Source organism: Sparus aurata, chromosome 21, assembly GCF_900880675.1.
Source record: "Sparus aurata chromosome 21, fSpaAur1.1, whole genome shotgun sequence".
NCBI classification, from domain to species: Eukaryota; Metazoa; Chordata; class Actinopteri; order Spariformes; family Sparidae; genus Sparus; species Sparus aurata.
Genome location: NC_044207.1, coordinates 20,132,802 through 20,146,938, shown reverse-complemented (window position 1 = coordinate 20,146,938; position 14,137 = coordinate 20,132,802). Strand labels below are relative to the sequence as shown.

The window sequence follows — 14,137 nt, the reverse complement described above, 5'->3', positions numbered from 1 at the left end:
ACAGGCTTGAAGATTTCTTTCATGCTTCAATGTATCCTATAGCTTACTTAAAATCCAAACTTAGTGTGCTGCTAAAGAAGATCTGGATCTGAGGATGTTATGTGAATTGTTTTATGGCCATGACTGTTGAATATGCTTTGCATATCTATGAATATGTGTCATATAGCTGTATGTTTAACTTGAATGTAACCATACTAATGAATTTTAGTGTACACAGACAAAAAGGCTCTCTGACTGTGCCACTTGCTATACAAAGAAACCTAACTTACATTGGTGGGTAGAGTCTGGAAGTTGTATCAAATTCAGTCAGATATATACTATATTGATACGTTGCGTATAACTAAGAAAAGAAAGTGAAAATGTGTGGGTGTTATAGTGATAAGTGGTTATGGGGTTATTCAAATGTACTTTAGATTGACGGTAATTGCCAGTTGAAACCTGATGCTACCTTTTCCAAAACAATTAGCAAATGGAAAAATCGTCACTCTTTTTACAGATACTCCCTCAACATTTTTCTTAATAATAAAACTTTGTTTTTAATATGTTTTTATATTTTTATTGCTCCATCTGATTCTGGAAACAGGCTGCTTTTTCCTTTTTTATGGTATTTTCCCATATTTAAGATAATAGCATGCTGTGTGGTTTCAGGTTGTAAAAAGTATAGGCCCCTCCCGCACCAACACTTCTCTACTGTATCTGCCAGTGAGGTTTTTACTGCCCGTTACATTTCAAAACTCTCAACATACCTGATCCCAAACATGCAATAAAATTGAATCAGTTTGTATAATTTAGTCATGTACAATTTATCCGATGGAATATGTTATAATGTCTTTTGTTTATGCTTTGATTGGAGCTATAGCAACACACTTGTCTTCACACTTTATTTGCAAGCTTCTCTCTATTCATTTGCAGTTTCCAAAACACATTGTTGCTTTGTGCGTAATGAAGCAGGGAGGCAGACGCCTGTCGGAAAGCAAAGAAATAAGAGGTTTCAAATAAGTTTATTTCTTCATGAATAAAATACTAGAACAGTCTTTGAAAGTTTGAGGCACTTTGAAGTATGACAACAGTGAAGGCAGGATTAAATATTTCTCTGAAACAAAATCTAGAAACATACTGCTTCAATGACTGCAAAACCTAACATGCCTAAACAGAAGATAAACGTAGAGCTAATTGAAGATCTAAGGAAGGGGTTTTCTACTGTAGCCTATGTTGTAGGTTCCCAGTTGTAAAGCATGCATCATCTGCTTCAGAATGCAGAAAATTGGTAGTTAGTTTAGAAAATAATCAGATTTTCTATTCATTTACCCCTTCCCCTTCAGATGTGACACTGCAAGGCCTTTGGAAAATATAGCATAGATAAAGGCTTTGCACGCAATGACGGAAAATCATCACACTGAGCAGATGTTGACCAGAGGAGCCTACAGTGACACAGCCCTGTTTCATTATCTTTATCAAAATATTTCACATTTAATCTGCTTCCAGCAACACTCATCCATACTACATCCAAAAATACCTCCCCAAATACTAAACATGCATCTTTCCAACAACAATCAGCGTTCCTCCGAAATGAGTCACTGTGCATTTGTTCAGTGTTTTCACTGCATACACTGCAAATTTGGATTGAGGGTACAATCGCACACTTACAAAGTTACGTTTCTTCAGATTAATCCAGTTCAGCGGCAGTCAAGGGTAGATCAGATAAATAGCTCGAAGCAGTCTGTTTATACTTTGACATTTTAGTTGGAATTAGAGACGTTTAACAAAATGAGCGCATGTTAATCATGTCCAAAAGCTATGGCAAGCACAAAATGACACACAACAGTAACAAAGAAGATTCATGATACTGGACTTGATCATTTCGTCATATGTGTTTTCTCTTTTATCCCCCAAAACTGTGTATTGTACTCCTTCAGCTGGTGTGATTGAAATTCTCACTTGTTATTGTCCAAAGTCGCACCTCTCAGACGCACACATATCCTCCAGCTCTGTTGCACTGCAGTCCTGGAGTCTTTAAAGTTTTTACTGTTAATTTACTAAAATTAGATGCACCTCTAGATCCAGACAGAGGTCTTTCCATTTTTTACAATGGTTGCAGCCTTCTCTGTGGCTGATTTGGGTCTTGCTCCCTGTTTCTCCTGGACTGTATTGACTCGATTTTGCTCTGCCATGGTTCCCCCAGATACAGGACTACTGGTTCTGGAGGTTTGCGGGTTGTTTTTGGTTTGATATGTTTGAAAAGCCATATCGAGCTGTTCCTGGGCGACCCGTAGGTGCCGGTGCAGGCTTGCCAAATCAGAAGGGATGTTTTCGTCTGGGCTGGTGCACTGCTGCTCCTGGGTCACGTTGGCCACGTTCTGCTCGTGGGTGATGAGGCTGTTGGGGATCCTGCCAGGTTTTTCTGTCTTCATCACAAGGTTGTATCCTGGAGGGGAGGCTGGGATGTTGCGAGAAAACGGGTAGCCATAGGACGTCCGTCGACCTCGGTTCCTCTTCATGCGAAGAGTGTCCCGAAAAGTGCCAATTCCTAAGTGAAGCATCTCACACACGTTTAGCACGAGACAAAGACAGCTTACCACGTACATGATGAGGAGGAAGATTGTTTTCTCCGTGGGCCTGGAGATGAAACAGTCCACTCTGTGTGGACAGGGTACCCTGTTGCATACATACAAAGGACTAACTCGAAAACCATAGAGGAGGTACTGTCCTGCAAGGAAAGCGATCTCAAAAATAGCTCGAGACATGAGCTGAAGAACATAGATTCTCATCAGGCCTTCTTGCATTATTCTTCTGCGGCCATCGTGTTTTGGTGGGTCTTTGTTCGTGCTGCTCACTGGTTCAGGTTTGGCCTCTTGCACCTCCAGCGTATCTTCATAGATCATCGGCTCAGCATCGTCATCTTCATCCTCCTCTAAGACGTCCTCCAGATGATGGCTCTCTCTCCATCTGGTGTGAGGAGGAGGCTTTCTCCGGATCCTGTAGTTCTTCCTTCGCTCCTCATCTGAAGTTCGGGCGATCTTGTGGATCGCGTAACCCATGTACATGATGGAGGGAGTGGAGATCATGATAATCTGGAAGACCCAGAAGCGTACGTGCGAGAGAGGGGCAAAGTCATCATAGCATACGTTGTCACAACCCGGCTGCTTGGTGTTGCATGTGAACTTAGTCTGCTCGTCGGAGTAGATGGACTCGCCCCCGACTGCTGTGAGCACAATGCGGAAGATGATGAGCACAGTGAGCCACACTTTCCCCACAAAGGTGGAGTGGTTGTGGATCTCTTCCAGGAGACGAGTGAGAAAGCTCCAGCTCATGTTGCTCTAGCAAGCTTTTCAACTAGAATCTGCGAAGAGAGGATAAAGAATTGATTAAAATCATATAAGGACCAATTAAAATCTATGAGTCACAGATGTACCAAATGTCCCAATGAATATTACTTTGTAGTACTATGTTGTAATGGTACATTCTTAGATCAAACGCCTGTGCTGTTTTTGTGAAGTTGTTTAACTAAATCCAGACAAAGGCTGCAACTAATTATTTTCATTATCATTCAGTCTGTCAACTATCATCTGTAAATGTTCAAGAGCTCAAATAGGCATCTTTAAATATGTTGTTTTACTTGACCACCACTCCGGAAAAACAAAAGATATGTAATTTATTGTAGTAGATGAGGCACATAAAACCAGCAAATGATCACATTAAGAAGACTTTTGACATAAATGATACAAGGATTTTCATAATAGTTGCTAATCAACTAATTGATAAATCTATGAACAATTTTAGCTCTAATCCAGCTTGGAACTTCATATAAACCTTGTGAGGATGCATTTTTTGTGTTGTTGTTTGCAGCCGTCTCAGTTAAAATTAGCATCAAATCTCACTTCGCAAATGTCTCTCAACTCAACTGTAGTTGTTTGCACTGCAGCACTTTCAATCAATTGCACAGCCAAACACAAGACAATGGCTTGTGTTGATTCATGTCAGTAAGCAGGGTGATGTCATTCAGCCACCCTATCTAAACACACAGCCGAACACATGTCTAATATTACAGTGTACCAGATTGAAATACTTTGCATTTTTTGGGTTTGAATGGCAAAAAAAGCAAAGATTGTAAACAAAAAAAGAGAAAGAAAAAAAGAAAAACCTTTCTCAACCACGTGCAATTCCACCAGCTCCAACAATCAATTTGATTAAAGCTTTGGTCCAAGGAATATACAAGAGGGTGACAGACTGAAAACACAAAATGAAACCGACAGCTCTGACTATGAAAAGCCCATTCTGCTTCAAGACTGTGCTCCACTCAGAGTGCCACTTCAGAAACATACTGTACTCAGCTTTTGTTCGTGCCAAGGGACGCACGCACACACACACACACACACACACACACACACAAACACTAACACAAACACAAACAGAGAAAAACAGATGACATGAAACCTCACAGTGTCATCCTCTCCTCACAGTCAGAGTCGCTGCTGACTCTGTGAGGTGAATGAAGCTGCGGTGAGGAGACAGCGTAACGCTTCTGTCCCTCCATTCATGGGCCTGAGCTGCCGAGTTCATGTTGATCTCATGACTGCGGCACTGTGTTCCCTGGCGTGGGATGTGTCATCTCCCCTGCCATCTGAGTGAACAGGAGAGGCTTGTTGCTTTGCCACGAGGCCTCCCCTCCAGATCCAGCACTGCTGACGCTGGGGAGGGGTACAGCCACATTGAGACAGATGGCACCTATGGTGGGGATGCTTATGTCTGCCCCGGGATGACATGACAGGAGGGCCACTACACCGAGGATTTACAATAAAGTTTGAATGAAAATGTTGTGTATCATAGCAACATAATACCATAACCTTTAACTATACTTCATGTCGTAAGATGATTAGAATTGCAATATGGTCAAGATCAATATCCAACTTGCAGAAGCAGTAATGTTTTAAAAAAGGTCAAATGTGAGACTGAAGTACTGTTGTGCTGCAGATGTAGGAAAATATGTTTCTTACATGCCACATTATCATGATTTTAATAGTTTATGTCAGTGAAAATGAAAATTGTGATTCAAAAAATCGTTCCCAAAAATCATATTGCAATTGTAATATCCACAAAAATACTCACAGTGTTATTTTTTTTTACCATTTCATGTCGCCATATTTTTTACTATTATACGTCAAGTTTGATATCCGCCTGCCGTTGATGTGTTTTACAGCCTTTTATGTGAAGTATTTGCTGCTTTGGCTGGCTTTAAATGTTCAGTGCTTTTGCCATTTTAAACAGGTCTCCCCAGAAAAGACATTACTAATCTACGTGGGACTTAGTTCGATTATAATAAATACGGATTAGATTTTACGGAAGTTAAAAGAGTGACACATTCACATCTAATGCACCAATGTAAATGCAATGTTTGACTTAAGAATAAGTAAAGCCTGACATCATGTTTGGTTTGATGTGTTTTTGCTTCATACATGTCTGTTGAAATATCATTCAAAGCAACAGAGTACATATTTTTCATATATAATATATTCAAAATAGGAAAAGACAAATGCCTAACCCTAACGCTTTTTCGGATTTAAAAATGATAGAAATACAGCTTATCTATTAGCTACAGAGGTAATGCATTTCCAGAAATATTGAAATATAATAAATGCATTCACTCATGTTTTTAAATTCCAAGAAATAGCGAAACCGTTATTTTCATAAATGGTGTATTATAAAAGGATATTCTATGAATTACAGTACCTAATTTAGTTGACTTCAGTGCAGGTAGTTCAATTGATTAGTTCATTGCCATGTCAGGATATACATGTATCTCAGTGCAGCTCTTAAATCAAGAATAGTTATCACATGTATACATTTAAACTTAGTAGTTGACTGCATGGTATCATCTTTTGGGAAAAAAGTCTCATACAGCTTTGTGCTGCTACATCGTTAAAGTCACAGTGTTTGGTAAGCCATTTTTTTAAATTGTAGGACCAGGTATTTCAACAAAAATACATGAATCTTGAAACATGAAAGTTTTTTTTTATTATTAAACATGCATCATATTGTTGGAGAAACATATAACAAAAGCTTCTCTTAATACTGGTTCAGATGCTTTGCCTTTGTGGAAAAATATTCATCACAACTGCAATGTCAATTATCTTTCAACAGGGTTAATTCAGACACAGGACCTCACAATGTGCATCTATAAAGATGTCCTGTAGTTTCTTTATGGCAAAGTCAGTAACTGAAACAACCCACCTGGAAAAGTTGCACATGCATTTCCCATCCTGAAGGTCTCCTCAGCCCTCGCTAGATATCTGATCCATGGAATACCACTTCCATCCTAATGTCCGGGCCTTTTCTGTCTTATTGACAGCTTCCAGAGTGGCAAAAAGCAGAAACAATGATGGAACTTATCAGACAAGACTTTCTATTTATCTTCTTTTCCCACTCTGTGAAGAAGTGAGGTATTGCCGCTGTGAATGCCTCACATTCTAGCTTGTGTCTGGTTTCTATTACACCAGCCTTCTGCCCAAGAAGGAAGTATAAAAAAACAGAGAGGCAGAAAAAAAATCCTCCTCTGGCAAGTGACCCTCATCTGAGGGTTCAGACTTGGGGATATCGTACTGCAGACTGAAATGAACACCCAGCTGAGGGAGCGTGTTAATCGCACACGCAGTCAACCTCCCCCCCCCCAACGCTCATGTGCAACATTTGTAACACAGATGAAGAGGGTCTCTCTCTCTCGCTCTCTCTCTCTCTCTTCCTCTCTGTTTCTCTTAGTTTGTCTCCCTCCCTCCCTCTCTCTCTACATCCCCATCTATCTATGCATCTGAGCGTCTTGTCTTCATGCCCTCCAACCATGTACGCAGCATCAGTAGAAGCTCATTTTGAGAGAAAGGGAGATGTATAAAGTTGTAGAACACTTCACTACATATGTTTGTAAAAATGCAAAAGATCCAGAATATCTTGATCCCTCCCTCACTGTATCACACACACACACACACACACACACACACACCGAACACTGATCCTAATGTGAACATTAACTTCTCTCAAGTCATTGTCCATACAGTACTTTATTCTATGTTTAATGCTAAATTTAACTTGTGTTTTAATCTGAAATTTATAACTGCAGCTGTGTTTATTTGTACCTATTCACTGTATTATCCACTGCCTTTGTATAATTGCATTTATTGTATTCAGAATATTTTATTCTATTTTAAAGCCTGACCAGGGACAAAGACTGCAAATTAGCTGAAGCTAGACATCTTATATGCATCACATTTTCCCATTTTCTGCACCTATATCTGCCCTTGACCTTAAAACCGCGTCTTAACCCTCAAACATCCACAATGTCCCCACTTGGCATCGACGTCCCCATAACCCTCTGAAATGTCATGCACACACACATCAACAGGGGTGAATGCATATTAGCAACCTCTATATTTTCTGTCAATTACATAACAGTTTACAGTCGTTGACACTTATGGAAAAACAACTCTGTGTGAGACAAAGACAGGGAGTTTGAGGACAGAGGTGTCACAGAGACAAAAGCCACCTTGCCTCAGTGCAGATCCGCTAGAATGTAACCAGCAGGTACGCTCAGTCATATCAAGTGCCATAATATTTAGATCCTCCATCCAGGCAGATGGCCAGATAACAGAGCAGTGGACGGGTCGCACTCCGCACTCCCTCTACATGTCCTTTCCGACTTGATGTTTACTCTTCAAGCTTTTCACCACGGCATGCGGAGCGCAGTAGCACACGTTGCTTGAGGCACGTGATGAATTTTTTCACATTAGAGCAAAGAACGACTGTATGTGTGCAGAAGCCTCTGTCTCTCTCGCAAACACACACACCTCATTAGATTTCTTTTAAGCCTCGAAATGACAGGACAAAGTACAGATGAGGATGCAAGATTAAAATCGGAAAGGAATGTCCCCATTTCTTTCTTCTGTGTGCCAGACTTTGCTGTCAAGTGTGGAAAGGGATCTAAACTCAACTACCTTTAATAGAGGACAGACAAACGGGTTAGTATCTGGCTTGCATCAGTGAAATGTGTCTGGTCTTTGTCACGGTGACCATATTATTATAATGTTACTTTCAAAAGGCCCTCAATAACCCTTAGTTATGACCTGTATACAGCTATAAAGCGAAGAATAACGTTCAACAACATCAGCGAGGCCCCCATCAATCAGATCACAGTTTTAACCTAGTTCCGTAAATGATGATGAAGAATTCTTTATTTCCTGTGTCTGACTACATCGTTAAGAATATGCGACTGCCTTTAAACGGTCAGAGAGCAACGACAATAGCAGCGAGACGTGTCAAGGATAAAAACAAAATGAGGAGTCTTTGCATTTAGATCAGATTTTGTCTGAGTAGTTTGCGGTCTGCAGAGAGCTCTGAGAGCCCAGCCATCTGGGCCTGCAGGACCCGTCCTCCGGAGGCCTCGCCTTTAAGCCTCCCCTCTCCATCTGACTGAGAAGATGTGGCGTAGCGAGCACCCCTGGTGCAGCACTGAGGAAACGGAGACAGGGGATGCTGCTGGAATGACTAGAGCATTTGGGGTTTGGACATGTGCTATCCCTAAGGGACAGATGAGCACGTGTTTTTAAGTTGCAGTGCATTCCTCTAGATCCAAAATCTTCCCGTCATCCAAGAGACACAGATGGTCCAGGGGAGACGGTTGATGAGTGAACATTCAACCAAAAGTCAATTATACAGTCAGAGTTATATTCCTAGACAGTTAGTAGAACTTGCTGCTCATGTAGGGGATTTAATTAACACCCAGTGAGGTTTCACTGTGCTTTAACTGAACGCTCGATCTTTTTTTTACTTTTTGTATTTACTCACAGTTTTTCATACATGGTATTTTTGATAATCTTTAAATTCAAGTTGTATTTGTTTATAAATGTTTAAAAAGATTTGACACATTTTTGCATTTTACAGATCTTTCTAAGTTCTAAATCTAACATGTACAGTAACCCATGTTTTTACCTTCAACTGTCTGTACAAAAGAAACAAACCTAATTTATTCCAATCAATCCTTGTATTTATATTTTAAAGCAGCTTCAAAGAACTTTCATTTTTTTGGTTGATTGTGCGGCACTTGCTTTTGTTTTGGAAATGTGTGAAAGAAAAATGCAGCATATTTTCAATGCTATTTTTTTTTTTAAATTAGAGTTGTCTGCAGGATGCACAGTGATGAAATAGTGTCAGCTTTAACTGGCAAAATACAAGTTTTCTGCCTCTATTATTTTGAGGTGAACATGCACAATGTAATGGATACAAAGTCATAAAGCCACCTGGGTTTGCATTGGTTCCCTAAAAACAATTATTAAGAAATATCTCCCAATCATCACATTTGTCAGGGGTGGACACGTGCACACCATTAATATGATATTTATTCCTGGGCAGTTAATTTCATTATTCTTCACATGGTACTTATATGACTGAGTGGAAACACAGTTCATTTGTAAAGTGAGCTGGTCTTTTAAACTGCATTAAAACATTTGAACTGCTCAAAACAAAAGTGCACAAATGCAAAGAGTCAAACCAATGACTAGCCTCGTTTTGAATGTGTTGTCCCTGTGTCATTCAGGCTCTTCTAGCTTTGGGAAACTGCAGTTCATGTTGATAAATATTGATTGGACAGCCCAGGGCCGGGCAACTGGTACAGTTTTCCCCTGTAAGACACTGTTTGACATTGCTGTTGTCACAAAGACTGGCATCATGCAACAGCCAAATGAGAGTGTTTAATATTCATAAGGTAAAAGTTATATTTGGTTGCTAAATGTAAAATAGATTTTTTTTTCATTTTTTTTTTTCATATGTGGTAACATCTGTGAGATTGGGACAACTCCAACATGAAAAAAAAAAATCCAACATGACAGCTGCCAAATAAACACGTTGAATTTATTTTAAAAATCAGTCAGTGAAAGATTGAAATTGTTGTTTTACATGGCCTGTATTAACCATTCCTTTTAAACATTTGTTGAAAATAAAAACATTTTGACTGAATTATTTTTTTACCCGCAGACAGTTTCACCTTTAAGTGGCCGCTGGGAGCTGTGCGGGTTGGCAGCGTAGCCGGGTGTTAAAATGATGCAACGTGGAGGAGTGAACATCTCGACAACTCTCCTTGGCCGCCACCAATGTCATCGCAAGAGTTTTAGCCGCGTGTATTTACTGAACAAAGTTGATGTGAGCAGACTGGGGGCTGTGGAGGTCTGTGTTTATGTAACAGATCAAGCTCTACCATGTGACTTGGATGTGCCCCCACCCTCAGAGAAAAGAGTGACACAAGACACCAGAGCAACAACATGCAACTTGCTGCTCCGACTCCTCCTCTCTTACATTTCTCCTACTACTATCATTAAGCCGCTCTCGCCAGGCTGTGGGGGGCTATCCCATAGGCAGCCTGAGAGTGGTGGCAGTCCCATCTCATTTGTTCATTTTTCTCCTAGTTTCTCAGCCGAGCCTATCCTACCCCCGGGGTGAGCGCGTCCCGTGCCAGTTTTACTAAGGCTGGACTCCGCTGAAGCGACTGAGATGAAAAGCCTTGAGGTGAATGCCAACAACTTCCCTCAGCCAGGGCTCTGCATCTCCCACATACGGCCAAAGCAACTTGTTTTGAGCGTGCGCTACACTGTTTTAGCACTACACTCACAAAACAATGGAATCTTGTTTTCATCATTAGTGTACTTTGGAACAGTTGCTAAAAAATAGCAACGCCTGTACAAAAAACCAAATAGATATCATACACTTAATATTTGTGAATACATCAAGGGAATGTAAATGATTCCATCATATCCCATAAATATTTAGCATAACAGGTAAAGCCCTCATTTTTTGTCCCATATTTAGACTCACTAAATATACGTCATCTATACGCCATACGTCCGCATTAGATTCTTATGACCCAGCTGTCGTATCTGGAGTTGGAGGGGACGGCGGTGGAGTTGCAGTGACCTCAGATTGAGATTGTGTTTTCAACATTTGCAAATGTGAAACCAGTGGACAGTTTGGAGGAGACTTTGGCACAATTTCCAGTGTTTGTGTTGACGGGCAGTTGGGATAGCTTCAGCTGCATTTGTGGTGACTCAACAGGTATTGTAAGCATAAACGCAATCTTTTCCTAACCCCAACCGCATGATTTTGTGCCTAAACCTAACCAGAGCTTAAGCACAGCCTTGTCATGCGATAACATTTAAAATTTAACATATCCATGGTTTTTCAGAAACATACAATGTACACATTGGAATAGTTTTAGTCATAAATCAGGCAAAATTCTTCTTTCTTGTCTCAGATGGAGGTCTGATTTGCTGCAAAATTCTGATAGTATGGATTTGCCACTAAAAACTCACGATATCTACATCAATGTAAATGCTTTAGGTGAGGTACAGGGCTGAATGGCATCAAGAGTTCAAAACGTGTTTTTTTTATCAACAGTGGCTTCTGTACATGACTGACTGTAAGCTACATGACACAGTGGGGCCATATCATGTTTAGCCATTGTCAGAACAGACACCTTGAAAACAAGGCTGATGAAATTCAGCCTATATTGTTGACAGTGTGTATTAAAAACCAGGGCCGTTTAGTTGACAATTCAAGGATATCCTGTGTTTTTTTTTCCATTGAATTTGTCCAAGCCGATTTTAGTGTACATGATTCATTTTGATAACTTAAAGTCTGCATTTCAGATTTCCTCACCTGAATTGTATCTCTGGCACTTACTTTGAAACAGGATCCTGACACTCACATACAATAAAAATAACCTACATTGATTGGCGGATGAAGTGTTTCCCATCAGGGCAGTGAAATCCAACACACAACTACACATCCAAATAAAACAAAATCACTGCTTTGCTTGAAGAGCTGGGGGGCCTTAATCTTTGACATTATCTTGTCTTAACTGGCCATGTCATGGGCTGATCTGGGGCAAGCCCAAAGGAGCAGCAGACCTAGTCAGGGTCATTTGGACTACCAGAGATATGTTTACTGCAGCTCCTTCCTTCCAGATGCCTTTGTGCCGCCGTTGCCCTTCTCCAACTCAGTGAACTCCAGACACTGGTAGCAATGCTGCAGGACTTGCTGAACACAGCAATATAGCCTCTCTGTTTGGCGTTCACTTACGCAACAAAAGCTCATATCAGAGATGTACATGTGTGCATACTGTATAGGGTACTAGTTAACTCACGTGACATTTAGAGTTTATTAAGCCTGTTATCAACAACAGGCAGCCTGCTGAGCACAAGATCAGGCAAAATATTAACCTTCAAGGTCATCATTTAATTATATCATAACCTATGTGGTGAATATTATTCTGTATTCATAAACAGATGAATAACACCTGCTAATTAATACATATCAGTCAGTGTAATTAGTATGTTTGCTTTACAAAAATAGTACATAGTTTGTCTTCTTTTCTCTTATTATGTCCAGTGTCTGTTTTTCTCCACTAGATGGCAATCACATATTAAATCAACAAGGACTCTGCATGAACTTTCATAACCTTTTTAGACATTTATTTCTTTTGAGGTAAATGACTTGCTTTGACTCAGTCAGAGGCTGTGTTGTGGATAGCTCTCCTGACATTGGGAGCAATGACCCAGTTGATTTTGGGTAGCGTTAGTTGGAAAACATCAAAACAAACCTGTGTCAGATCTTTATCACAGCTCAAGGTTGAATTACAGTTATTCCAGTTCATTTGATCCTTGTAATTAGGAGTATTAGAAGAATTAGAAGAATACCGGAAAAAAGTTATTACTGTCGAATCAATCTCGAATGGTCATTTGCCATGGTGCACTCCAGTAAAGCACACACAGTTTCACTATAGCTACAACTTCCTTAAAGGTTCTACAATTTAGGATTACCCAAACAGGAAGGCTTGGTATATCTGCTGCAGGCTCATTGATTCTGGCATTGTGGACTGCTTTCCTGTTAAACTGTCTCACTTTTGTTATCGCTGAAACAGGTTGTTTTTCTTTTCTGATTTGAAAAACTGTTAAACCCCTACTTGCTTAGAAAGTGCACCATTCAAATGCACTGAATATAAACCAATAGCTAGTGTTAGCTCTATCTGGCTCTGTCTATTACACTTTTGAGAAGAAAAATGAAAAATCTGATGTTCTTGGTGTTTTTTCTTAGGCCAACTTTTGACCATGCATGCTCCTCTTTGTGATGCTGTCTCCTCTGTGTCTAGAGGAAAGGGATTATCTAGCAAAAACCAATATAGCCACCATTGTGTGCACGAGTTCTGTTTCCTGAAAAGTACTTCCTTTGAGACACCGGGTTCTGATCAGAACGTGTTTTGTTTTGCCATTCCTGCTAATAAGTTTTCTCAGGACTAAATGTCCTCTTTTTGTTTCAGTGAAACAACAGATTTTAAACAGTGACAACATGACACACAGAAACAACAATAAAATGTATAACTTATTTCAAAGGAAAAAATAAGAACAAACCTACTTTTCTGCCACTCAACTTCAAGTTGTACCAATCTACATAATCCAGTTGAGATGAAATGTTGTTCAAAGTTAAAAGTCAAAACCTTCTTTTATACACGAAAATCCAAAAATCCAATAATTTCTTGAGAGCCATCAGCATCATCGACAGCACCACAGTGAAACAAAAAGACAATGGAAAGCTGTACCTACCTGTCCATGTGGATGAAGCAGGAGCTTTTTCTGTGCTTTATGGTAGGTCATCCTGGGCGGGCATCCAGAGGCATCGTTTCACTGCTCAGGCTCAGAAGCAGGATGAGCGAGACAATGGGTCATTTTTCTTCAAAACCCCTCACCACCAAGTACAGGCAGGACACTCAGGAGACCAGCATCCTGCCAAAGGCCCCATTGTTCGCCCTGCCACGTCTGCCTGCCTTTCCATGACCACTGACTGTTTATTTATTTAAATCAGGATGAATCTTACTACCAGCCCATTCATTCTCGCAGAACTGAACAGTGACGTAGATCTGGACATCCAAAATTGTGCATTTCCTAATTTCACTATGTGCATATTTGAGTGAGTGTGACAATTCAGATTATCCCCGGCTGTCCATAATATTTCTTTAGGTATTTAGTCTACGACTGCATTTCTGGGTGTTTTGCACAAGAATTACCAGCTTTTCTTTGCAATTTTCAAAGGTTATTTTCAAGGCCAAGAA

At 40.2% G+C, this 14,137-nt stretch overlaps 1 protein-coding gene across 3 annotated transcripts; it reads right to left on the bottom strand.

Annotated features, from left to right (window-relative positions):
* Positions 1 to 982: 982 nt before the first annotated feature.
* gjc2 (gap junction protein gamma 2) lies at positions 983 to 13,816 on the bottom strand. 3 transcript variants are annotated; one of them, XM_030402114.1, is made up of 3 exons: positions 13,444 to 13,625; positions 6,229 to 6,346; positions 983 to 3,340 (listed from the first exon to the last, which is right to left on the bottom strand). In XM_030402114.1, exon 3 carries the CDS (start codon positions 3,309 to 3,311, stop codon positions 2,055 to 2,057), a length of 1,257 nt encoding a protein of 418 aa, XP_030257974.1. In that variant the 5' UTR covers positions 3,312 to 3,340; positions 6,229 to 6,346; positions 13,444 to 13,625; the 3' UTR covers positions 983 to 2,054. The 3 variants fall into 3 exon arrangements, with proteins under 3 accessions (XP_030257974.1, XP_030257971.1, XP_030257972.1); XM_030402111.1 differs by lacking the exons at positions 6,229 to 6,346; positions 13,444 to 13,625 and adding an exon at positions 13,632 to 13,816; XM_030402112.1 differs by lacking the exon at positions 6,229 to 6,346.
* Positions 13,817 to 14,137: the final 321 nt, after the last annotated feature.